General features: G+C 40.0%; 1 protein-coding gene across 1 annotated transcript in view; it reads left to right on the forward strand.

Annotated features, from left to right (window-relative positions):
• CCDC73 (coiled-coil domain containing 73) overlaps nt 1-26,693 on the forward strand; it is a 153,524-nt gene that overhangs the window by 73,068 nt on the left and 53,763 nt on the right. The window contains exons 5-8 of the mRNA XM_050955037.1: nt 7,982-8,017; nt 10,910-10,984; nt 19,191-19,229; nt 26,161-26,296. Of these exons, the coding sequence (XP_050810994.1) occupies nt 7,982-8,017; nt 10,910-10,984; nt 19,191-19,229; nt 26,161-26,296 (286 nt within the window). The remainder of the gene's footprint in view (nt 1-7,981; nt 8,018-10,909; nt 10,985-19,190; nt 19,230-26,160; nt 26,297-26,693) is intronic.

A 26,693-nucleotide genomic window follows, 5' to 3' on the forward strand; every position in this document is an offset into this window, starting at 1 on the left:
CACACAAACCCAAACACTGCAGACAGTCACTTACCCCACAGATGCTGTCTGTGCTCCTCCTTCACCTGGAGAACTCCCTTGCAAAACTCCCTGTTAGCAGCTCCTGTTCGCTAAGCTCCCTGGTCGCTTGTGCGCAGCTTTATAAAGCCCTGGCCTGAGTGAATGCCCCGCCCACTGGTTAAGGCTCAGCCAATTACCAGAGGCTTCTAGCTTTCAAACCTTCCTAGTAGCTCCACCTCCAACTGCCAGCTACAGCACACGGTCCTTCAAACAAACAGACCAAACAGACTGACAAACACAAGCTCAGCACACAGCAAGTAACCCCCAAACACACACACAAACCCAAACACTGCAGACAGTCACTTACCCCACAGATGCTGTCTGTGCTCCTCCTTCACCTGGAGAACTCCCTTGCAAAACTCCCTGTTAGCAGCTCCTGTTCGCTAAGCTCCCTGGTCGCTTGTGCGCAGCTTTATAAAGCCCTGGCCTGAGTGAATGCCCCGCCCACTGGTTAAGGCTCAGCCAATTACCAGAGGCTTCTAGCTTTCAAACCTTCCTAGTAGCTCCACCTCCAACTGCCAGCTACAGCACACGGTCCTTCAAACAAACAGACCAAACAGACTGACAAACACAAGCTCAGCACACAGCAAGTAACCCCCAAACACACACACAAACCCAAACACTGCAGACAGTCACTTACCCCACAGATGCTGTCTGTGCTCCTCCTTCACCTGGAGAACTCCCTTGCAAAACTCCCTGTTAGCAGCTCCTGTTCGCTAAGCTCCCTGGTCGCTTGTGCGCAGCTTTATAAAGCCCTGGCCTGAGTGAATGCCCCGCCCACTGGTTAAGGCTCAGCCAATTACCAGAGGCTTCTAGCTTTCAAACCTTCCTAGTAGCTCCACCTCCAACTGCCAGCTACAGCACACGGTCCTTCAAACAAACAGACCAAACAGACTGACAAACACAAGCTCAGCACACAGCAAGTAACCCCCAAACACACACACAAACCCAAACACTGCAGACAGTCACTTACCCCACAGATGCTGTCTGTGCTCCTCCTTCACCTGGAGAACTCCCTTGCAAAACTCCCTGGTCGCTTGTGCGCAGCTTTATAAAGCCCTGGCCTGAGTGAATGCCCCGCCCACTGGTTAAGGCTCAGCCAATTACCAGAGGCTTCTAGCTTTCAAACCTTCCTAGTAGCTCCACCTCCAACTGCCAGCTACAGCACACGGTCCTTCAAACAAACAGACCAAACAGACTGACAAACACAAGCTCAGCACACAGCAAGTAACCCCCAAACACACACACAAACCCAAACACTGCAGACAGTCACTTACCCCACAGATGCTGTCTGTGCTCCTCCTTCACCTGGAGAACTCCCTTGCAAAACTCCCTGTTAGCAGCTCCTGTTCGCTAAGCTCCCTGGTCGCTTGTGCGCAGCTTTATAAAGCCCTGGCCTGAGTGAATGCCCCGCCCACTGGTTAAGGCTCAGCCAATTACCAGAGGCTTCTAGCTTTCAAACCTTCCTAGTAGCTCCACCTCCAACTGCCAGCTACAGCACACGGTCCTTCAAACAAACAGACCAAACAGACTGACAAACACAAGCTCAGCACACAGCAAGTAACCCCCAAACACACACACAAACCCAAACACTGCAGACAGTCACTTACCCCACAGATGCTGTCTGTGCTCCTCCTTCACCTGGAGAACTCCCTTGCAAAACTCCCTGTTAGCAGCTCCTGGTCGCTAAGCTCCCTGGTCGCTTGTGCGCAGCTTTATAAAGCCCTGGCCTGAGTGAATGCCCCGCCCACTGGTTAAGGCTCAGCCAATTACCAGAGGCTTCTAGCTTTCAAACCTTCCTAGTAGCTCCACCTCCAACTGCCAGCTACAGCACACGGTCCTTCAAACAAACAGACCAAACAGACTGACAAACACAAGCTCAGCACACAGCAAGTAACCCCCAAACACACACACAAACCCAAACACTGCAGACAGTCACTTACCCCACAGATGCTGTCTGTGCTCCTCCTTCACCTGGAGAACTCCCTTGCAAAACTCCCTGTTAGCAGCTCCTGGTCGCTAAGCTCCCTGGTCGCTTGTGCGCAGCTTTATAAAGCCCTGGCCTGAGTGAATGCCCCGCCCACTGGTTAAGGCTCAGCCAATTACCAGAGGCTTCTAGCTTTCAAACCTTCCTAGTAGCTCCACCTCCAACTGCCAGCTACAGCACACGGTCCTTCAAACAAACAGACCAAACAGACTGACAAACACAAGCTCAGCACACAGCAAGTAACCCCCAAACACACACACAAACCCAAACACTGCAGACAGTCACTTACCCCACAGATGCTGTCTGTGCTCCTCCTTCACCTGGAGAACTCCCTTGCAAAACTCCCTGTTAGCAGCTCCTGTTCGCTAAGCTCCCTGGTCGCTTGTGCGCAGCTTTATAAAGCCCTGGCCTGAGTGAATGCCCCGCCCACTGGTTAAGGCTCAGCCAATTACCAGAGGCTTCTAGCTTTCAAACCTTCCTAGTAGCTCCACCTCCAACTGCCAGCTACAGCACACGGTCCTTCAAACAAACAGACCAAACAGACTGACAAACACAAGCTCAGCACACAGCAAGTAACCCCCAAACACACACACAAACCCAAACACTGCAGACAGTCACTTACCCCACAGATGCTGTCTGTGCTCCTCCTTCACCTGGAGAACTCCCTTGCAAAACTCCCTGTTAGCAGCTCCTGTTCGCTAAGCTCCCTGGTCGCTTGTGCGCAGCTTTATAAAGCCCTGGCCTGAGTGAAAGCCCCGCCCACTGGTTAAGGCTCAGCCAATTACCAGAGGCTTCTAGCTTTCAAACCTTCCTAGTAGCTCCACCTCCAACTGCCAGCTACAGCACACGGTCCTTCAAACAAACAGACCAAACAGACTGACAAACACAAGCTCAGCACACAGCAAGTAACCCCCAAACACACACACAAACCCAAACACTGCAGACAGTCACTTACCCCACAGATGCTGTCTGTGCTCCTCCTTCACCTGGAGAACTCCCTTGCAAAACTCCCTGTTAGCAGCTCCTGTTCGCCAGGCAAAGGGACCAATTTCCTTTTTATGCACCTGGCCTCTAATTCACTGTGGAGTGGGTTCAACAATAGATGTGGAGTGGGCTCAGCAATATCCACAGAAGTCCAGCCCACCAGACGAGGGGTCGAAAAGGTTGGACCTCCTAGGCAGGAAGATCTTTTCCTCAGCTGGGCTGAAGTTTTGCATAGCCAACTACCAGGTGCTGTTTGCTAAGTATGATTTCAGTATCTACAGCAAGCTGGCAGAATTTAAGGACAAGCTCCCTGAGGCTGACCAGGCCTAGTTCCAGGCCTTGGTAGATGAGGGGAGACGGATGGCAAAGGTGGCCCTTCAGGCCATGGTGGCACAGCTGACACTGAATCCTGTTCCTTGGCCACCAGACTGGTTATGTGCAGAGACTCTTGGCTCCAGTCTGTGGGTTTCCTGAGAGAGGTTTAAAACACTATTGAGGACCTCCCTTTCGACAAAGCCAGTCTTTTTAATGACAAGATCGATGAGTCTCAGCATTCCCTGAATCACTCATGCTCCACTCTGTGGTTTCTTGGAATCTACACCCTGCCTCCCAGGAAGAAGCACCAGAGGCGGCCTTCAGACCACAGCCACCTAATGACTACCCATCCTACTATCAACAACCACCTCCCCACAGATGACAGAGGTCCCAGACAGCTCACTTCTGAGCCCTGGCCACTGCCACCTCCTCAATCCTCTTCCAGCTGAAATCAGAGTCATTTCTGGTTGAGAGCTTGAATCACCTTTGATGCCACCTACCTCACCCCGTCATCTTTGGTGGCCACCTTGCCCACAGTTGAGGCAAGATCACTGTAAACAGTTGGGTACTGGATATTATCAATCACGGATACTGCACAGAGGTTCTTTCCTTCCCACCTCATCACCCTCCCACCTGACTCCCTTTTGGGGATTCCTCTCACCAATTGAGTCTTCAGAGTCCCTGCTTCTCAAGGGTGCGATAGAGGTCATCCTGCCTCAATACCAGGGGAGAGGGTTCTTCTACTCACCGTATTCCCTCATCTCTCAAAAAGGTGGAGGGTGGAGGCTCATCCTGGATTTTTGTCAGCTAAATATATTAATCAGAAAGCTGACATTCTGGATGGGTTACACTGATATCGATAATTCCCTCCCTAGGAGGAATCATGGTTCATTGCTCTTGCCATGAAAGATGCATACTTCCATGTGGACATCCACTTGTCTCACAGGAAGTTCCTGAGATTGAAGGTGGGGTAGCAACATTACTGGTTTCACATCCTCCCCTTCAGCCTAACAACAGCACCAAGTGTCTTTACTAAGGTGTTTGTAGTCGTAGCGGCCCAAATGAGATGCCAGGGACTTGTACGGTATTCCTGTACCTGGATGACTGGCTTCTTAGTGGAACAATCATAGCAAGAAGTTGTCTTCATGATTTAGTCTCTTTGACACCTCCTTAGTGGTCTGCATGAAAGAATATAAGTCTGTTTTGTCACCTACACAGACAATAAACTTTAGAGGGGCTTTCTGTGTGAGCCTTCCTTCTGGTGGACTGGTTCTCCATTATGAGCACCCTGGTTGCCTGCATTCACCACAAGCCCTGCACCAGAGCTCACCAGTGCCTCTCTCTTTTGGGACACATGGCCACCAGCACCTACATGACGCCCCTTGTGAGACTTCACCTGCGGTGCCTAAAGGCCTGACTTTGCTCTGCCTACAAGCCAACCAAAGACCTCATAGATGCCAGGGTCACTGTTCCCTTGAACGTTCTGGTCTCTCTCATTTGGTGGTCTGATCCATCCAAGGTAATGATCGGGACCCCTTTCAGCCCTTCTATACCAAGGGCCATCATCGTGATGGGTGCTTCCCTTGCAGAATTGGGTGTTCATCTTGATCACCACATGGTGCAAGGTACATATACATCACAGGAAGCCAGGCTACACATAAACATCGTGAGACTCTGGGCAATCCATCTTGCCTGCAAAGCCTTCCTCCCCCTCATATGCTTCCTCCACGTGCAGATCCCATTTGACAACATTACCACAGTGGTCTATGTCAACAGGCAGGGAAGGGTGAGATCTTACCCTCTCTGCTCTGAGGCAGAGGAATTGGTGTGTCAGAAACCAGGTGACCATACAGGTTGTGTACCTCCCAAGTTCTTAGAATTCCCTGGCTGACATACTGAGAAGGACTCTCTGCATAGACCACAAATGGGAACTACATGACACAGTCCTGACTGATCTCTTCAGATGGTGTGGTACTCCCTGATGAGACCTCTTTGCATCACAAATTAATCAAAAGCTTCCCATCTACTGCTTGAGGGCTCTAGGCAGATACTCCCAGGGTAATGTTCTCCTGCTCCCCTGAATGGGTGCCCTTCAATATACTTTTCTCCCTGGAAAGTTCTCCAAGACAGACCATCATCATTCTCATAGTACTCTACTGGCCCTGGCAGTTCTGGTTCATAGACCATATGAAACTCTCCACCAGTCAGGCTCCAGTCATTCCTGGACCTTCTCAAACAGGACCAAGGGAGGCTCAGGCATCTCAACCCAGGCTCTCTTCACCTTACGGCCTGGGGTTTGGATGGGCATCTATAATGGGGTGTCCACCCCACACAGGATTGGAAGGGGTTAAGATGGCCTGGCTGGCCAATTAATTCCCCAGGCTGCACCTGGAGGAGGAGCCAGGCAGCAGGGAACTAACTGATTGCACACAGGCTCCTCTTTGCAGGAACAGATAGAGCCTATAAAGCCAGGAAGCTGGCTACAGATGAGGGGGCTTCAGGGAAGTAGGCTGCAGCCACTTCTTGAGTAGAGGGAATTGGGAGGCTGGCAAACCCAGAGAGAGGGGAGGCCAGATAAGTATGAAAGCAGCCAGGGAAACAGCACCAAGGGGTGGGACCATGTAGAGATCTTGGCTGCTTGTTATAGGATCCTTGGCTGGAACCCAGTGCAGTGGGCAGGCCTGGATTCCCCTACCAGCCACTGAGAAGTGGCAAGGGTGTTGGAGTTGCCAGACAGATAGTGTGTCTGGAAGGACTTTGAATTCCCCAAAAGGGGAGAACCTTAGTGACCTGGCCAGAGGGCCAAGCCACGAAGAGGAGACTGGAACCCATGGAGTGAGAGGCACCAGGGCATGACAGCACCAGTGAAGACACCACAAGAGGGGTAGCGCAACACCTGGCAGGGATAAATTTCCAAGACATCCAGCAGGAGGCGCCACTAGTGGTGAGTGAACCCTGTGACAGTGTCTAACATAGAACATGCATGTTCAGTCTCAGTCCAATGGATCCTTAACCAGAGCAGAAAAGAGTCCACCAGAATGTGCTATTTGACAAAGTAGCGCCTCTTCTTGAAGTGGGCGCACTGTCATCATCATTGTCTTGACATGGTGACCATCCCAGTTGTCCTAGATTATTTCTTCACCCTGAAAACATTGGGTTTAGCCCTCAGCTCCCTCTTTGTGAACCTAGTGGCATTTGGTGCCTTCCTTCCCATAGTGGAGGGATGCTCTATCTTCATGCACCCAATGGCAATATATTTATGAAAGGTTTGGTCAGAACCTTCCCACCTGTCATCAAACCCATGCCTGAATGGGATCTTAACCTCGTCCTCTCAGCTCTCACAGAACCACCCCTTGGAACCTATGGCAACCAGAACCATGACTCACCTTTCATGAAAGTTGCATTCCTACTAGCTATCACTTTGTCCAGATGAGCCAGTCAGCTAGTGACTATGATGGCAGACCCTCCCTACATGGTTTTCCATAAGGAGAAGATTTCACTATGCTTGTACCACAGATTCCTTTCCAGAGTTGTGTCTGAATTCCATCTCAATCAATCAATCCACTTACCTGTATTCTTTCCAAAACCACATGCCTCGCCCGGCAACTCCCTTGACATCAGACATGCCCTAGCATTCTACCTCCAAAGAGCTAGGCCCTTTAGAAAGTCTCTGAGATTCTCTTTGTTGCCATGGTGGAGAGATCAAGGGGACAAGCCATATCCTCATGAAGGATCTATAAGTGGATCTTGGGCTGCATATTGTTCAAATACTTTAATGCTATAAGATATCAAACTTCCCCCTGCTGGGGGTCTTACAGCTCACTCCACAGGGACACATACTGCCTCCAGTTACAGTAAGTAACCTCCTCTTTGAGCTGTGATACAGACATGTATTCCACAACCCACCCTCCATCCACTCTGCATTGGAGTCTATACTTTTGACATATGGTTAGTATGAATTGAGGGGAGTTGTGGCGGCACTACCTCATCTAGCCAGGGAGGGGCTACAGCTACGAGGCATGAGCACCACTCCACCTACAGATACTCCTAGGCAAAATTCTCTGGCCCCAGTGCACTAGATGTGTGTATATCTGCATCACATCTCAAAGAACCACAGTTACAGTAAATAACAATTTCTTTTTGTAACTGTAATTTGCTTTTTCATCAAAGTTATGGTTTTTTGTTGATTATGTATTGTGGATCATCTACAAGGACTGAAAAAATGTCTGGAGTAAGTGTCATGGGGCTTGAGATTGCCCCTGCACATGGTGCTGAAGGATTCGATCCACTAATATTGGGTTAAACAACATGCTAACTCAGAAAAAATAAATTAGCAGGTGAAAAAAATTTTTCCTTTCCAACCTGACAGGGAAAAGTTGGTTTAGGTTCATACATTTGGTGCTATTGTAGAACTGTGATAAAAGTAAAGCATTTACATTGTTTTGTGTAACTATTAACTATATTCTGTTGTCAGAGGATATAAGTAAAATTAATCCTACTTCTCTAATAATAAAATTAATCCTACTATGTTCCAGTGTCAAAGTTCAGGAATAAAATTAATCCTACAGAGGCAAAAATATAGTATATGTTGTTTTAACATACCATTTTTAATTTTATCCACTATTGGCAATGAAGTTACGAACAAGGACGTTTACCATGGAAGAAGAAAAGGTACTGTGTGCAATTACATTATTACTCTAATTTATCATTCAATGGAAGAAATATGTGACAGGTGTTATAAAAATTTTAAATGTACATTACATTTGTTTTGAGTATAAACTATAAAAGATCATGTAGTAATAATAAGCAATTATTAATTATTTTTATAACAGTAGTGTCTAGAGGGCACATCTGAGATTAAGTTCCCAATGTGCTAGGTGCTGTACTAAAATATAGTAAGAAAATATTATTAATGCATATAAGTATAGTAGTTTAACTGCACAATATTAAATTAAGCATAGAATGAAAAATGCTGATGGTTTTCATAAGGTTGACCTGGCTAAATTTTGATTTAAGTAATTGTACTTGCCTAAAATTCCTCTTGTTTCAACTGGATAAAGTATTTTTCATCTCTGATCTTAAATAATTGTTAATGTGCACTCTTTAAAATGGTTGTTGAATTTGACCCCAGAGGTGGCTGAATTTTAATGATCAATAATGATCTATATACAGTATATAGTTTACAATTCCATTTAAATAGCTGAGTACTACAGCTCTTGTGTGCTCACACAATGGAAGTTATACAGTATTGGAAGTCAGTGGCTCCGTCGTCTCTCAGGCAAAATTCACACTGTGCAGGTCAGAACAGCAAGAGCAGGCCCTAAGTTTTAGATCCTTCTGGGTGTAAATTAGTACAGTATTAATATTAGAATCTCAATTGTGGCATCTAATACTTTTAAGGCTTTGTACTACTTGAATTGCAAACCCTATATTTAATCTATAAATTGCAAGATTTGCGGGAAAGCAGTATTAATTTTCTAATGTGTATACCCAATAATGTGTCTTGTACTACTACAGTATTCTTACATGTGGAGTCTCATTCTTGAGTACTTTATAATAGCCACATTTTTTAAGAAAAGAAATTAAAACAAGGAAATTACATTTAAAACTATTAAATAATGTTAAGGTTTGACCAAAGATAGGAAACTTAAAGTCAGTATTAATATTCTTAACCTTTCCTCTTGTACCATTAATAATACATTAAAACTTAAAGAAAATAAATCAGCTCTAACATGTTTTGGTGTAAATTTGAATTACAACTTTAGTATATTTGTGTACTTTTATATTTATAAAAAATTAAATATTTATCATAGATTTCACTATATGTTTTTCTTTTATATAAGATTCAGAGGTTACAAAGGTGTGGGTTTTGTATTTGTATTTGAACAGGCATTTGTAGTTTTTAGTCTATGGGTGGAGACTCCAAGCTGATGAATAATAGATAAGTGTTTATCTGATTTTTTTTTTCCAGCTGTATTCCCTGATATTTGACCAAGCAACAAATAGATATAACCTGCAAAGGAGTCTGTTTGATTTTACTCATTATTGAAGAAAGGCTATTACAGTTAATTACCCTTCTCTCTTCAGTATCACCAACATACTTTGTCTTCTAATTTTAGTATGCTTTAGTGGTCACAATAAGTTTCCTGCTACATGTAGCTGAATCTGTAGTTGCTTTATTCAACTCTGTTTAAAAGGAGATTCTAGCGTTACTTACATACTTCGGCATTTGGTATAATCTTTAATAACCTACAAATAGGAGTATACACGTTACACGTTATGTTGGAATTTTAAGAACTGGTTTCACTAAAAAACAAGACAAAATATGTGGGCCTTGGTTGTGTCCCATGTTGAAACAGTACAGAGGTGTGCCACCTGAGCAGAAGCTCTTGGTGGCATTATGTCTCAAATCTTGTCTACACACACAAGCTTGCATTTGTTTAACTAAAGGAGTGTTTAAAAACTGGTTCAGTTAAACCAGTGCAAAACTCTTTTACAGACACTTGTTTTGTTTTAAGAGTGGCTTATGTTGATTCAGCTGAATTCATTTCTTTAGCCACTTATGTTAAACCAAAATAAGACACACTTAAACTGAAATAAGTGACTGTTTAAATTGGTTTTTGCACCAATTTAAGTTAACCCGGAGTAACTTTCTCATGTAAACAGGCCCTCAGACCTTATCTACACAGAAAATTGTACTGGTTTAACTAATAGTATGTTTTTAAACCAAGATAGTTAAACCAGTACAAATTTGTGTGTGGACATTCTTATTTCAGTTTAGCTTCATCCTTTTTTTTTAAAATAGGATTAATCAAAATAATAATAAATTCTTTAACTGAAACAAGAGTGTCTGTACATAAACTTGCACCAGTTTACCTACCGGTAAATCCGTTTAAAAATATGTTGAGTGTAAAGCAGTGAGTGCCTTCTAAATTATTGGTTAACAGTATCCACTAGAGGGAGAGGAGAGCTCTTTTTAGATTGTACAGCATCTCCACACACTCCTAGGTGTCACCTTGGTTGGTGTTTTCCAATTTTCCCGACGGCTGTTGGTGAAGTGTCAAATTTTGCCATGATCGGCCGAACCTGCGGACACGGCAGGTACACAAACCAGCCCGGCCTGCCAGGGGCTTTCCCTGCAGAAGCAACAGAACAAGTCTGGGAACCACTAGTATAGATAAATGGCTCTACATTGTGCTGTTTTGGTATTTAATATCTTGGTTCAAAACTGGGATAATTTATTAATCCTGCATTTATGCCTCACATTTCTCTGCCATAAAGGAAATAATCCACTTGGAGTCCAAAGTTCCCAGACTACTTGTAAGTGGGGGAACAAAATCACCACTGTGCTCTGTTTTAATCTCTTTTTAGCAGATTTCTAAATACTCCAGATATTGACTTAGCTAAATGCTACATGATTGTTTTGCATGCAGATTGTTCTCCAGGATCAAGAATCTATCACAGTAGAGTAGTGCTATATATTCTTTACACTTGTGGTTGACAAGTTTTTGTCATAATATGTTTGGTTTTTCCAAATGCTAAAGTATGACTTTTGATTTAAAGGGAAAATATCAGCTTGCTATAGAAACAAAAGAAAAAGAAATTGATGGGCTGAAGAAAACATTAAAAACTTTACAGGTAAATTAACTTTATTGTTAAATGCAGTACTCATATAGCTCTATTTGTTGTTAAGTGGAAAGCTTTTCTTTATTCTTTGTTTTTAAAGGGGGTCTTCTAGGAACTTTTACTTTACAGGTGCACCTGACCTCTGAGCAGCCAGATGCAGCTGCTGCCTGAGTTTCCCTCACCAGTCCACAGTCTTTCTTTATTTCTCAGGGTTTTTTAATTTTAGTTCTTCCCTTCTAGGAGGACTTCAGGGGAATAAAGTCCTAATGAAGTATAAAACACTGTCCATTGCTCTCTCTGGGACACAGCCTTCCTCTTTCTTTTGAAGTCTTTTCTTCTGGCTACAGAGGAGTGAAGAGGGTTTTTCCCCCACTCTCTGGAAGCCTTGGCATGGGAACCCTAAACAGGTGCCCACAATGGTCCTCAAGGTCATACTGCTACTTTTGCCACTTCACCTGGTTTTGCCACAAGTTTACCATTTTCTCCACATAGTCTACAACGAACAAACATCTCACTCAAACTCTGACCCCTGCCTGACAAAGTCACTATTTGCATTGATTGAGGTTACCACTGTTTGAAATCAGATCAAACTACACATTTCAAGTTGTGAGTTATAGCATTTTATTTTGTCTACGTGGGGCATTGCATGGGTGCAGCTACCGTGGTAAAATGGGCACAGTGGCTGGAATGAGGGCAATCTCCAGTGTAGACAAGGCTTTTAAAAAAATATTTATATCGGAAGGTAGCTAGTGATAGCATTGTTCTTAAAGGCAAAGAAAATGAGATACATTCTGAGATTGTCGACTTAGAGAGTAGGAGTGGAGAATGTTTAGTTTAAGGAAGGAGAGAATTACTGACAGTGGAATGTGTTGCTAAATTTCAAGTTTTGTCAGCTCCTAATTATTTTCCTTCTTTTGGCTGAGTAGACTAGTTATTTATTCTGCTCTGGGCAAGAAGATAGCTATGCTTCAGATGCTCACTCTGCAATTGTTGATTAACTGGAAGGAGAATTTTCAGTAAGATTGGTGGCATTTGTCTTGTAATTGTGCTAGAATACCTTCTGTGAAGCCTGGGATTTTGACATTTCTGAAAGTGAATGTTACAAGTCAGCTGCAATATGACTTGAACTCCAGTACTGCCAGCATCAGGCTCTTGCTCTCACTTTTTATGGGACTCAATAAAGAATTAAAGGAGGGTAATATAATTAATGTCAATCATTTTTTTTGATGAGATTACGAATTTGGTTGATAAAAGTAATAGTATTGATACTTATAGACTCATAGACTCTAGGACTGGAAGGGACCTCGAGAGGTCATCGAGTCCAGTCCCCTGCCCTCATGGCAGGACCATCCCTAATAGACATTTATCTAACCTACTCTTAAATATCTCCAGAGATGGAGATTCCACAACTTCCCTAGGCAATCTATTCCAGTGTTTAACTACCCTGACAGTTAGGAACTTTTTCCTAATGTCCAACCTAAATCTCCCTTGCTGCAGTTTAAGCCCATTGCTTCTTGTTCTATCATTGGAGGCTAAGGTGAACAAGTTTTCTCCCTCCTCCTGATGACACCCTTTTAGATACCTGAAAACTGCTATCATGTCCCCTCTCAGTCTTCTCTTTTCCAAACTAAACAAACCCAATTGTTTCAGCCTTCCTTCATAGGTCATGTTCTCAAGACCTTTAATCATTCTTGTTGCTCTTCTCTGGACCCTCTCCAATTTCTCCACATCTTTCTTGAAATGCGGTGCCCAGAACTGGACACAATACTCCAGTTGAGGCCTAACCAGCGCAGAGTAAAGCGGACGAATGACTTCTCGTTTCTTGTTTACAACACACCTGTTAATGCATCCCAGAATCACGTTTGCTTTTTTTGCAACGGTATCACACTGTTAACTCATATTAAGCTTGTGGTCCACTATGACCCCTAGATCTCTTTCTGCCATACTCCTTCCTAGACAGTCTCTTCCCATTCTGTATGTGTGAAACTGACTGTTCCTTCCTAAGTGGAGCACTTTGCATTTATCTTTATTGAACTTCATCCTGTTTACCTCAGACCATTTCTCCAATTTGTCCAGATCATTTTGAATTTTGACCCTGTCCTCCAAAGCAGTTGCAATCCCTCCCAGTTTGGTATCAACTGCAAACTTAATAAGCGTACTTTCTATGCCAACATCTAAATCGTTGATGAAGATATTGAACAGAACCGGTCCCAAAACAGACCCCTGCGGAACCCCACTTGTTATACCTTTCCAGCAGGATTGGAAGCCATTAATAACTACTCTCTGAGTACGGTTATCCAGCCAGTTATGCACCCACCTTATAGTAGCCCCATCTAAATTGTACTTTCCTAGTTTATCTATAAGAATATCATGCGAGACCGTATCAAATGCCTTACTAAAGTCTAGGTATATCACATCCACCGCTTCTCCCTTATCCATAAGGCTCATTATCCTATCAAAGAATGCTATCAGATTAGTTTGACATGATTTGTTCTTTACAAATCCACGCTGGCTATTCCCTATCACCTTACCACCTTCCAAGTGTTTGCAGATGATTTCTTTAATTACTTGCTCCATTATCTTCCCTGGCACAGAAATTAAACTAACTGGTCTGTAGTTTCCTGGGTTGTTTTTATTTCCCTTTTTATAGGTGGGCACTATATTTGCCCTTTTCCAAGTCTTCTGGAATCTCCCTCGTCTCCCATGATTTCCCAAAGATAATAGCTAGAGGCTCAGATACCTCCTCTATTAACTCCTTGAGTATTCTACTTAGACTTCTGTAAGGCATTTCACTTGGTACTGCATGACATTTTGATTAAAAATTTAGAATGATATAAAATTAACATGGCATACAATAAATGGATTAAAAGCTGGCTAACTGATAGTTCTCAAAATGTAATTGTAAATGGTGAATCATCATCAAAAGGGTATCTTTCTAGTAGGGTCTTGCAGGGATCAATCCTTGGCCCTAGCCTATTTAACATTTTTATTAATTGGAGAGGGTTCAGAGAAGAATCATGAGAATAACCAAAAGATTAGAAAATGTGCCTAACAGTGATAGACTCAGGGAACTCAATCTATTTATGTTAACAAAGAGAAGGTTAAGGGGTGACTTGATGACAGTTTATAAGTACCTACATGAGGAGCAAATATTTAATAATGGACTCCTCAATCTAGCAAAGAAAAGTATAACATGATGCAATGGTTGGAAACTGAAGCTAGACAAATTCAGGCTGGAAATAAGGCATACATTTTAAACACTAAGAATAATTAACTATTGGAACAACTTACCGAGAGCCATGGTGGATTTTCCATCACTGACCAATTTTAAATCAATTGGATGTTTTTGTAAAAGATCTGCTCTCGGAATTATTTTGGGAAATTCCTGTGGCTTGTGTTGTACCAAAATTCAGACTAGATTATCACAATAGTCCCTTCTGGCCTTGAAACCTATGAATGAATCTATTAATTTATTATAACATTTTTGAAAGATTGATGGTAGTGCTGCTTCTCGTTTTTCACCTTTTGAAAATCTCTTTCCATTACTACTGAGTCAGCATAATAAATTGAACATTGGATATATTTTTTAAAAATTGAAGAGATGACATAAGCTTCATTTCCTCACCTGTCTTATAAATCAGAAGGTACTAGGAAGGGCAGTCATTGCCCTAGTGTTGGCATGAACTAATATTGGCAAATTAATCTTGAGATGGTGACGCTGGCACTCATATGCCGTCATCATAGCTTTGAACACTGTTGACATCCCTCTGGACAGTAATTTTGTGTAGATCCCTGCTGCCATATATGCACAAGTAACATCCTATCATGTAAGTGGTTTAACACATTCAGGCTAGTGCTGGCATGGTAAATGGTATTATTTAAGGATAGACACCCAGATTCTTGGTATTATGGCCCAACTTTATCGTAAGTACAACATCTCATGCTATTTTTGTATATGGAATTATGACACTGAAGGTTGGGCACACAGATTTCTTGGCTAGTTACTATGGCTTTGGCTATGTCTATAGACCTTACAGCAGCACAGCTGCACCATTGAAAGATGTCCCATGTATCCGTCCTAGGTCAATGGGCGCTTTCCCTTCAGCATAATTAAACCACCCCCAACAAGTGTCTCCCACTGACATAACACTGTCCACGCTGGGGCTATGGTTGATGAAACTTATGTTGGTCAAGGAGTTGTTTTTTCACACTGCTGACTGGCAAGTTTTACCAACAAAAGTGTTAGTGTAGACAAAGCCTTAGTTTTAGGTTTTCCTTTTCTTAAGAGTCTCACATTTGCAAGTATTTATAGTGTTATTGGATGCCTAGATTGTTTCAGCTGATGTTGTGATTTATCCTCAAAAATTGTTTATATTATTTCTGTTGAACTAAAATCAATTAGCTAAAATGTGGTCAAATCTCTGGATCTGAATGAAACTCCAAATCAGATTCCAAATACTTTCTTTATTCTGTCTCATTGCATACTATCCTTTTGGAGGGAAAAAAGATAATTGAATTCTTGTCAATAAACTCTTAAAGGAGGGAGGAAAATTCTAAAATTCTAGTTTGAGTTGATAATTGTTCTTGCTCCCCCTCTATCTGGCTCTGATTCAGCAGCACATTTAAGCATGTGATGAAGGAAGAATTACTCTAAATCAGCAATTTTCAAACTATGGGGCCAGCCCTCTCAAGGGAGGCGTGGGAATGTGTCAAGGGAGGAGCCAGCTTTGTGCTTTGCTGTTTTGTTTTTGTTTTTGTTTTTTTTAAGAGCTCTGGCTGTCAGCCTGAGGTAGCTCCATTCCCTCACCAGGAGGCAGCCCAGCTCAGGCTTTCCTTCCCCCCACGATCCCTCACCTGGAGGTGGTGGGGGTCTGGCTGTCAGCCCTGGGATGTCAGCAGCAGCACAGAAATAAGAGTGGCAATGGGGCACTAAGTCTGCTGTGAAAAGTGATATTTATCACTTTTCACATTGCCACCCTTACTTCTGTGCTGTTGCTGGCATGGTACTGCCTTCAGAGCTGGATGCCCAGCCAGCCAGCAGCCGCTGCTTTCTGCTTTGCCTTCAGAGCTGGATGGTGATATATGTACTTTGGGGGAGAGCATAAGTGACTACAGACACAAAGAAGGGCTGCCTGATCAAATAATTTGAGAACCACTGATCTAAATGATGTAGAGAGATTTTTTTTAATTGCCATAATTGGGAAAACAGTAATTTATTATTGTATGTATTTTCATGGTTCATCCTAATGTTTAAGTAGCATTTCTTGTATTATCAAAAAGGTCATATTTGAAACCTTAACTTCTTACTGTTTTTCAAGAACTTTAAATTGTTTATATTAGAATTTCTAGCAATGAGTAATTGGATCTAAGGTTATTGATATTGTATTGCATATTCTGTTCTTCTTAACTTTACTGCATAGAGTGGTATCTTTGGGTGTCATACTCTACATATTTAATCATCTGGTTAATGCTGAAAATATTTTAAAAGTAAAAGAAATTCCTCCACATGGCTAACCTTCTGTGTAAAGCTTGTGAGGATTTTGTTTTTCTTGTTCAAACCATGACATAGAACAGGTGGTGTATAGTGTAGCTCATGGTCTATTGACCATGATACATGGATAGCTAGTGTAATAATGGTTCTCCTGGCTTTCCTTAAGTAAGATAAACTGAAATAAAAAATATTTCACAGGATGTTAAGAATTTGATTTAAATTTATCAATGCAAGTATATTCATAGTTGCGGTTTAACCTCCTTAACCCAGTCTATTATACCTACATATAACAGTGCATGTAAGGTTAAATCTCTGCATTTGGCAAGTTCTATAGTGTGCAGGGCTTAAGGGAGCAAGAGGTCACACCAGTGTCTGTAAGCCACCTTTTTGTTGCCCTGAGTTGTACCCATTTCAGCCCCTGGCATGAGTTAGAGCAGCCTCAGCTGCCCATAAGCAGATTCAGGAATTAAAGAAAGAGAGGAGAAAGACAGGAAGATAGAGTGCAGTGTGGGAGGATGATGGAGAATGAAGGAGAGAGCTGGGGAGTGTGTGTGTGTGGGGGGGAAGGAATAGGGTGGATAAAGCAGAGGATCGGGGAAATATAGGGCAAAGAGACAAAGCAGGGGGAAAAAGGGAAAGAATGGAGGAGTTTCCAAACTCAGCTGTGGGATCCTCAGTATGAATTCTTAAATACTATAGGTCTGCATTCTTTTCTTTAAAGTAAAATTTCTGCTCAAGATTGCACTCTTAGTTTTCAAATCACTTTCTTAAATTGTCAGAATTCCACCTTAAATTGATTCATTGTTCTCTAGGCTTCCTTCTCGATAAAACACATTTTTGCACAGGATCTACATAAACAAGACTCTTAGTTATTATATTTTTTCTTTAGTCATCTTTTTTGTATCCCTGATTGTACTTGAGGGTCACCTCTTATTTGCAATCTTCACTTGAGACTCTATGTTGTGGCCAGCCACCATAACTGTGCCCATGATGGCAATCTTAATTGGCTATGAGTATTGTTGTTGAATGAAATTAGGTACTTCTTTCCCAATGGGGTGAACTCATTTCCATTACAACATTACCAGATGGAGATATTGTAAATTTTAACACTGATCGTTCACATGCTGGTCTGGGTTCATTAATATCAAGGGGATAGGTGTCTTATTAGTACTTTAGCTAGGACACTACTAGCTGAACTGAAACTTGAATACAAAATTTTAGTGCAAAGCAAGTCTTTATATTCAAGTGATAAATCTCTCATAATATGAATTAAAAATTGAAACAATGTCAATCTCTTAACAACTGAAACACTAGTGAATGCCTCTGTGTATGCTTACCAGTGTTGATGGATTAAAGTGTACAAGATTCAAGAATTGCAACTAAAGTTCTAGTTATTTTTTTATGGATGGTAATCTTTGAGATCTAAGATCTTCAAGGTCTAAAGTCCACAGGTAGTTGGTAAATCTCACACTATTGCAAAGTTTTTGTATATCCAAAAATAGTATTTAATTTTTAGGATTGTACATTCATATATTCAAAGGTCCAGGACAGTGGCTATACATCTAAACATTTGATCACTTCTGCAAATGATACTAATATGTGCTGGCAGTATAATAATGCTACAGTTAAAGGTATTAAAATATCACTAATATTTGTATATTCTATGAGATAAAAGATAAGGGATCAAATGTTTCTATTCTTACTCAGGGATTACTTGACTCAAGATTCTCGTTGACACTGGTACTCTGCAGTGGATATTACTGGAGTGGAAAGTATTATATTAATGACTTCAAATGGGAATTTTTCATTAATAAGAAACACAAGAGTTATACTAAAATGTCTTTATTTTTCAGGCATTTATAATAGCTATTTATCTATTTGTTCTGAGTAGAGGACAGGTTCTAAGTTCCTCTAAGACTCAGATATTACTCCAATTTCTACTTCTTCTTTCTCCCTTGTTTCTTGCAAAGGCCCTACATGAAGGTGATCTTCCCTCTAGTGAAGGTTGGTTATAGCTCCCTCCAAAGTCTATGCTGATGGTGAGGGAGAAATGTATATCACTTTTTAGCACTCCTACCATCTGTTAACTTATGAATAAAGTTTGGTGTATAGAACTTAAACTTGGATCCCCTCATTTTAATTTAATACATAAAGATTTTCTCCTACTCCTTTTGAAGTCAATAGGAATTTCATCATTGCCTTAGTTGAAAATTAGACTGAGATCTAACTTATTTATAATAAAATATGCTGTAAAACAAGTATATTTAAGTAATTGCAAACCATGAAAAAGTTTCACAGGCACCAGTAGTTGACATTTTCACATTTGGTCATCAAACCTGGTCTTTAATTCTTGTAAATATGTTTTAAAATGTACTAATAAAATATTGTGTTGATTTATATTATGTTACATATTATTTTAATAATGTTTATGTCATAATACAAATGTATGCTCTTTTACATTAATTTGTTTGCATTAGAATTTCACTGATTTCTTTTGCATTCTTTAGATATTTAAATAAGTGCAATATTATAATTTAGTCTTACAATAAAAGAACCATTACAGTAAATGAACCAAAAAAGGGTATTACTTCATTGGGATGAACAACATCTTCAATACACATTGAAAATATAAATGAAATATTTAATATGTATGCCTTCTTCAGTAAAGATTGGTAAAGAAAAATGATATTGTAACATTAACTGTGTAGCTTTTTTGTGTTTTTACAGATTTCAAAATACACTTTACAGAAGAAATTGAATGAAATGGTAAGAAACTACAAAAACTGTAGATGACTATAGAAGAAAGAGGCCAAGAATTTTTACAATGACAAAATGATGACAGACTGGGAGGGTTGTAATGAAAATACTGACCGAATTTTAGAAATAAGCTATGAAAAGTAACTATTTGTTTAGACCTAGCTAAAAGAAAGAGGTCACATAATCTTGTTATATGTAAAATACTTCAGTTTTTCTCTTCTTTTTACTATATTCTGACAATTGCAGAATTGTTTATAAAAACCTTTAATTTAATATTTGGAATTTTTTTTTCTAAAACTGAAATATTCCTTAGTTTGTAGTGCATACGTAGTTTAACTTTTGCTGATTAGAGCCAGTAAAGATTCTTTTTACAGAACATAAAAAGAACAACAATATTACATTATCCTTAAAAGTAGAAGGCATGGCCTGGAGTTGGCTGCATTAGGATGAGATAGTCAGGGACAATGATATGTCTAAAAGTTAATACATTAGCAAAAAGGATGACATGGGGGGGTAGAGTTATTTTTAATATTAATTCCCCAGTAGAGTTTATATTTGATCCAAGGAGACAAAAATAAGAGAGACAACTTACTCCCTCAGACACTGAATATAGAGTGACAGTTTAGTCACTCTGAATCCTATTGTGTGTTTCGGGAAGTGAAAGAGCGAGCTGCAGAAACATTCCTAAGCTTGATTGAATAGAAGCTGTGAAAATTCTGTTGCTGCTCAACTGGAAAGAATAAAGATAATATTGTCAGACCATTATAAACTGTGATTTTAATTAAGAAGCTCAAAAACTAGAGTCCAGTTTAGCTTTAAGTACCATGACATTTGTACTGAAAGTCATCTTCAACGCTACAGTGGTTTTACATAAAATGTGGTGAAATTGAATAATGTGTCCTTTGACCTGGGAGATAAGGCTACAAGTTAAAAGATCAAAGGCAACATAAAATGTGTTTTGTCTTATTTCACTTTTAACTTGCATTTGTTGTTAAACAAGTACTTGTAATCTGAAAAATGTTAATATACAAAATTATTGAAGTTATATTTATATCCCTTCAAGTACTGTCTTTTACTGAGCTCCCATGTTCCTTCTTCCATATGAAAGAGAATAATATTTAAATTACAACACTTTTTGTCTGCAAACTAGAGGTGTATTTACGCCTTCTAATGAAATGTTACTTATTTATATATCACTGTATTTTATGGTGTGTGTGTGTGTGTGTGTGTGTGTGTGTGTGTGTGTGTGACTCATAATCATTAAAAAATTATCTTCAGATGCCTTGGAAACACTCAAACACTACAGTACTGATACACTGTAAGAACCTGGATGAATAAATAGGTACTTGTAGTAATTTCCTAGAAATATGTGGGAAAACTTGTGAGAAACCCCTTTTTTTGGACATGTCCCTACTTTCTGTAATTCATATTTTCTTAGCTCTATTCATAATAGGTGCTCAGAATCTACGATAGGGGCCAGATAAGGAGGTAGATAGAAGCTCCATTATCTAGTTATTTGTGTAGCAATGCAATAATGCATTTTAGATTGGGTCAAGTTCTGACAGCTTTATTCTCTCAGAATCTCTGGATTTCAACAGGACTGCTCAAGGAGTAAAGATGATAGATTTGTAGCTATTGTGAGCGATAGTGGCTAGTCTAGGGACTTTGAGATTGTCATGTAGAAAATAGATAAACAAAGAGTTCTTAGAAATTCCAAGTTATTAGTTTTTTGATGCTCATTTATATGCCAGATTATTTCCTTCTTTATAATTCTGTTAAAGAAGGGTCAAATTCTGCCCTGGCTAGTGCATTGAAAATTAGCAGAAAAAGCCTAGTTCATATTCTGTACCTTAGAAAACCTGCCAGCCAGGATAGCAATATTTGCTTCTGCTGGGGACTGGATGTGCCATCTTGGGCTTGTGCACTCTTTTAACATGTAATACTACAATCTTCACACATTCTGTGCAGACCATATGTAATCACGTTGTGCAATCAAGCTCGGTGTGGGAATCAGGGTTACTGTGGGTTGTTATCCATTTATGATACTGTCGTATAAATTACATTGGAATTTTTAACCAACAGGGCAAAATTTTTGTTTCTGTATTTGAAAAAGATTTTAGAAAACTTTTTAAATATTAATAGAAAATTTTAATGTCATCCTTTTTCATTCCCTCCTGTTTCAATGAAAACAAGGACCCCGGTTCTCCAGTGCAGTATCCTAGTTTTTATACCTGTGGATTCTAGTCCGTGGGACAATGAAGACAGTATTGGGGATGATAGTGTAGGCTTGGTGAAAGGTGTCTCCTGTGCCATGTCTTCTCCCTGTAGCTGACATAGAGGAAAGAGGTCATGGCCATGTCTTCCCCTTAACCTTGCTGATCTTTAGCAGCCATTATCAGTCCCTCGGCAGTTAATGTAATTTAATGTGTTCTGATGCTGGATTGGCACAGAATAGACTGAAGGTGAGCTTTTTATCATCCTTGTGCTTCCTCCCTGGCCTGCACTGCGTTATCCTCAATTATAATTGAGGATCTGGGCTAAGACTTTTAGGTTTTTTCCCCTCTCAAACTTTTCCCTATAGTATCTGAAACATGTTGCTATGCATGAAAACCAAGGAGGAATATTATATATAAAGTAATCAGTCTAGTTTCACTCTCTCTAAGTTGAGCATTATGAAAACAGTAAACACTCTAATTTGTGAAAAATAAATTATTTTTTATAAACTGTTTCAATTTTAATAATCTAAAATATTAGGACACACAAGGAATTTTTATATTAATAAGATTTTTTATCTTGGCAGTCTCAACATTTTTAGGAATTCATCCACAACTGTTCATGACTGAAAAACAATAAAACTTGTTCTGGACTGCATTAATTTTTTTTAAAAGATTGACTTTAGGGAGAAAAAAATTTGAAGGAACTATTGTATGAGCAAATTTTTCTGCTTTGATTTACAGATTTTGATAGCTCTCTCCGCATAATATCCACTTCATCTTGCCTCAAGTCTCCTGCAGTAATAACATCTCTATCTCCTTGGTACTCTCAGTTCCCAATTACCACACAGCATATATCTGACTACTAGTGTCCCATTTCCAGCATATTCCTCAGATGTGAGCACTTCATTTGTGTCTTCCCCCTAGCAAGCTACCTGGCCCTGAGCTATTTCCCTAGACTAATTCTACCAAGAAATCACTCTATTTCAGCAAACTACATGGCCACAACCAATTCGACTCTCCATCCCAGCTTATCTTTATTTCAGGGGAAGGGCACTGTAGTTATCCTTCCACATGGAATATCAGACTGTAGGACGGAGAAGTAAGATTCCATGGCTTCCCACTCTAATAAGAACAGACTTCTGTGAAAGCTCCAGGATCAAACCCTCTCTCTCCAACAGACTCTTTCCAGATTTCCTCTATTTTGTTTCCAAGAATTATTTTAGGGGAGGGATGTTAGGATCTGAGTGGAAGACTGTTTTACATCCCTGTCGGGAAGGATGTTAGGGAAGTGGCAAACCACTTACCTTTACTGGGAATGAAGCCAGGAGTGTGGCTTTTCCACCAGAAGTCATCTTTGGGCCAGCCTTTGAGGGACAGCAGGCCAGTCTCTTTCTCCCTTGGCAAGAGCATGGGAAAATAGCAAATCAGCACATTCTTCCTAGCAGAACATCTGTGCAGAATATGTGAAGGCAATGACATCCCATTTCCCCAGTGAGAAGGATATAAGGGGACTGGCATGTTGACCTATCATGAGGAAAGAAGGTGGCAAAACAGTAAGATAAAATATTGCCAAGTTAAAAAACAAAATTAAAAAATTTGCAGATCTTGGGGGGTGGGGGGAAACAGAAGACTGGGAGAAACTTCATGCAGATTTTGCTGTAATTCTTCAAAGCATGATATTTTCAAAGCTTGTGATTCTTAATACACACACGGTTATGTAATATTTTAAATATGAGGCATGTATTGTAATGCATTATTGCTAAAGTAAGCCAGGGGTTTAAAAATAATTCCTGCACTATAGGGTCAATTTTCCCTACATTGTATCTCATTAATATGAAAATTAATCAAACCTTTAAGAGTAATGGAAATTACCTGCATCTGGAGGAGAACATACTCATGTATAAATTTATATATAGGTCTACTTAAGGTTTTGACACTCAGAGATAACAGAAAAGAAATTCAATTTAAATTGACATGGCTCTTAGCTTATCATGCTGTGCCTGGCTACTTCAGAGCACAAGAGCTAGAGGCAAGAAGAAAAGATAAGCATGGATTACTTAATGCCAGGCCACAAATAAAGAAACAAAGACCAGGAAGTTATCTGGTGGTTATACAGGTCATAGATTTATTGAATATGTAACTGAATCATATGACCCAAACCTAAACCTTGAGAGGAAGTCCCTCATGGGTGTGTGTAACTCCACCATTATTGAAATTTATGAGCTGTCTGATGCTATGGAAAAACACTATGGGTGTTCCTGGACAGGCCACAAGTGGTTCCATCCCTGGGACTGATTTGCCATGTTCTAGTTATGGCTCAATACAGTGTGTCTGGCACTGAAGCCTTATTCTGTGGTATACTTCTTTCAAAACACCTTGGCGTAGCTGAGATGGCATATTACCTAATCCAACTATCCCTCAATCATGCTTTATCAGCAAGGAATGCCTACCTTAGAGGGCAGTCAGCTTAGGTTTGGCTCCTTCTACCACCATCTGCGTGGAGCAGAAGAAAAATGTGCACTTCATGTGTAAGTCTCTAATAGAATAAACATGCCTGAACTACTGTCAGAAGAAAAGGTAATAATCAAGTGTCATCATTAACTTTCTTTTCTTATTTTTGTTGGTTTCATTCACATCCCTAGCATTACTTAAATGCAGTTATTTGGATGTTTTTTTCTGTGCTAACATAAGTAAAGGGTTGGAAAAGAGAGAAGAATTATATGAAAATTCATAGGCTGAATAGCTGGAAGTGATTGTATAAGTTGTTGCTGTTTCTTTATCTGTGCTTCCATTACAACTTTCAATTTGCTGTATTGTGTTTAATTTTATTATTTCATACAACATGAAAAAATTGTATTCTATATATCCTATTATGCTAGTCTTATACTGGCCATTTCTTTTGATTACCATCAAATTTTATTACCTTCTGATGCTTGGACATATATTGCATTTGTTAGCCCACAAGAAGGGAGCACCACAGAAGTCAAGCAAGTTGGGCCAAATTCATCCCTATGTAGCTCCATTGAAGTTACATACAGGAATGAATTTGGCCCAAACTGTTTGATTTCTGTTTTATTCGCTAGCAGCTTAACAAATGCAATGTATGTCCAAGTAAATCAATGGAATTACGCAGGGATGAGTTTGCCTCTGTATTTTTAAATGAAATTAAAGGAAAATTTAGCACACTTAAAATTTTTTTTAAAAAAATAACCTAACAAAAAACAACAGAAAAACCAAAACCACAACAAAACAAACCAGAAAAGAGACTCAAACCTAAAGTAATGAACAGGATAAAAAGTAGTTTTACAACTGCATTGATGTCACCTGGAATACTGTTCATTTCTAGCCACCATGTCACAGAAAAAAAGATGTTTTCAGTGTTGTAGCTGTGTTGGTTCCAGGATATTAGAAAGGCAAGGTGGGTGAGGTAATATCTTTTTATTGTACCGACTTCTGTTGGTGAAAGAGTAAAGCTTTTGAGCTACTCAGAGCTCTTCAGCTAAATGTCACAGCTAAATACGAGGTGGACCAGATTGTTTAGCATAAGTAGTTAACACGTAGTGTTATAAGAGACCGTTCAAGATAAAATGGGCTGTTAACACCTCTGCAGCCATAGGACTAAAAGGTGTGTGTGAGGCGGGGAAGGAGCTAGTGGGTTACAAATGTTGTAATAAGCCATAAATCCAGTTTCATTATTAAGACCATGATTTTTATTGTCTAGCAAAGTTGTGAAGCTTATATTCAGTGTAACTATTTATGCAAACAATCTTTTCCACCTTGTATTTGTCTGTGACATGCTGAGTACTTTTCCCAGACCTGAAGAAGAGCTCTGTATAGCTCGAAAGCTTGTCTTGTTTACAAACAGAAGTTTGTCAAGTAAAGGATTACCTCACTCACTTTGTTTCGTTTAAAAAAAGATGAAAATTATTAGAGCACTGGAAAGAATTTCATATGAAAGTTGACTGAAAAAGGTTATTACTGTAAGGAAATGAATACGTGAGCTCTCTTTTTCTCTCGAATGGTATATAAAAGGCAAATCCTGAACTCCTATTTACCCTTTCCTATAACATAATAACCAAAGAAACAATAGACATAACACTGATAAAAGGAAATGTATTTGACACAACAATTAACCTGTGGAATTTATTGACACAAGATATCACTCATTCAAGAGTTTAGTAGGATTAAAACAAATAAAATCACATGGGTAATTAGAAAATCCACAGTTAGATTATTTGAGTTAAAAATGTGTAAGGGATGTAAACTCTCATCTTTCAGGGCATAAAACAACCATTGATTGGAAGTGGTTAGAAAGAAACTTCCCCTATGAATGACTTTATTCCATAATTGTCCATGAATCTGATACTGATTTGCATTTGTGTACCAATATTTTTAAGCTGTTAGAGCCTAACTTTTGTTTTTGAGAAGTGATCTACATTTTAGATGCTTCCTTTAGAATACAGAAACTTTTTTAAAATCCCTAGCTACTGTTTAGTAGTAAATGGTGAGCTTTTGTTTTTAGCAAATAATATATTGCAATTATTTTATTTAGATAATTAAAGTATATTCTTCTTTAAATTTCTTTGCAGTTCCATTTGATTCAGAATATTGTTGGTTGAGTATAATGCTTTGATTTATCAGTCTGATAATAGTTGAAAGTTTGAGCACATTTATAATTGCTAGAATTGCTCATTAAACTAATTCTTGATTCCTGTTTTCAACAGGATCAAAAGCTACAATTGCACATAATGGCAAAGGAGGAACATCATAAGAAACTGAATGAAGTTGAGAAATGCTATGCTACTATCACATGTCAATTTGGAATGATAAAAGGGGCTCATGAGAAATTAGAGCAAAATGGTAAATCTTTCTTAAATGTAGTCCTACAGTAGTTATTTTTGTAGTGTTTTTTTTCCTTTAATGAGTATTTTCACATTTAGAGGTTAATCCTGTCTTCTCCATGGCATTAGCGGACCCTACTCAGGTGGAACTGATGAGTTTCTGTGATGGAAAAGAGGAAGAAGAATTTCTGAACCCTGTACCTATATCCACTGCCTCTAGTTATCTGTTTCATGGGTGCTTCCTGTGTCCCAGTGAGCAAAGACCATAGACTTCAGTCCTACAAAGAGCTGAGTTATCTTGCAGAGTGCTGAGTGCCCTTACCTGTGATTGACATTACTGAGGGTGAAAGCCAGGCCTCACTGGAATCAGTGAGGGTTTTGCCTTTGATTTCAGTGGGGCCAAATTCCACCCTGAG

Source organism: Gopherus flavomarginatus, chromosome 5 (assembly GCF_025201925.1).
Source record: "Gopherus flavomarginatus isolate rGopFla2 chromosome 5, rGopFla2.mat.asm, whole genome shotgun sequence".
In the NCBI taxonomy this organism is placed as follows: domain Eukaryota; kingdom Metazoa; phylum Chordata; order Testudines; family Testudinidae; genus Gopherus; species Gopherus flavomarginatus.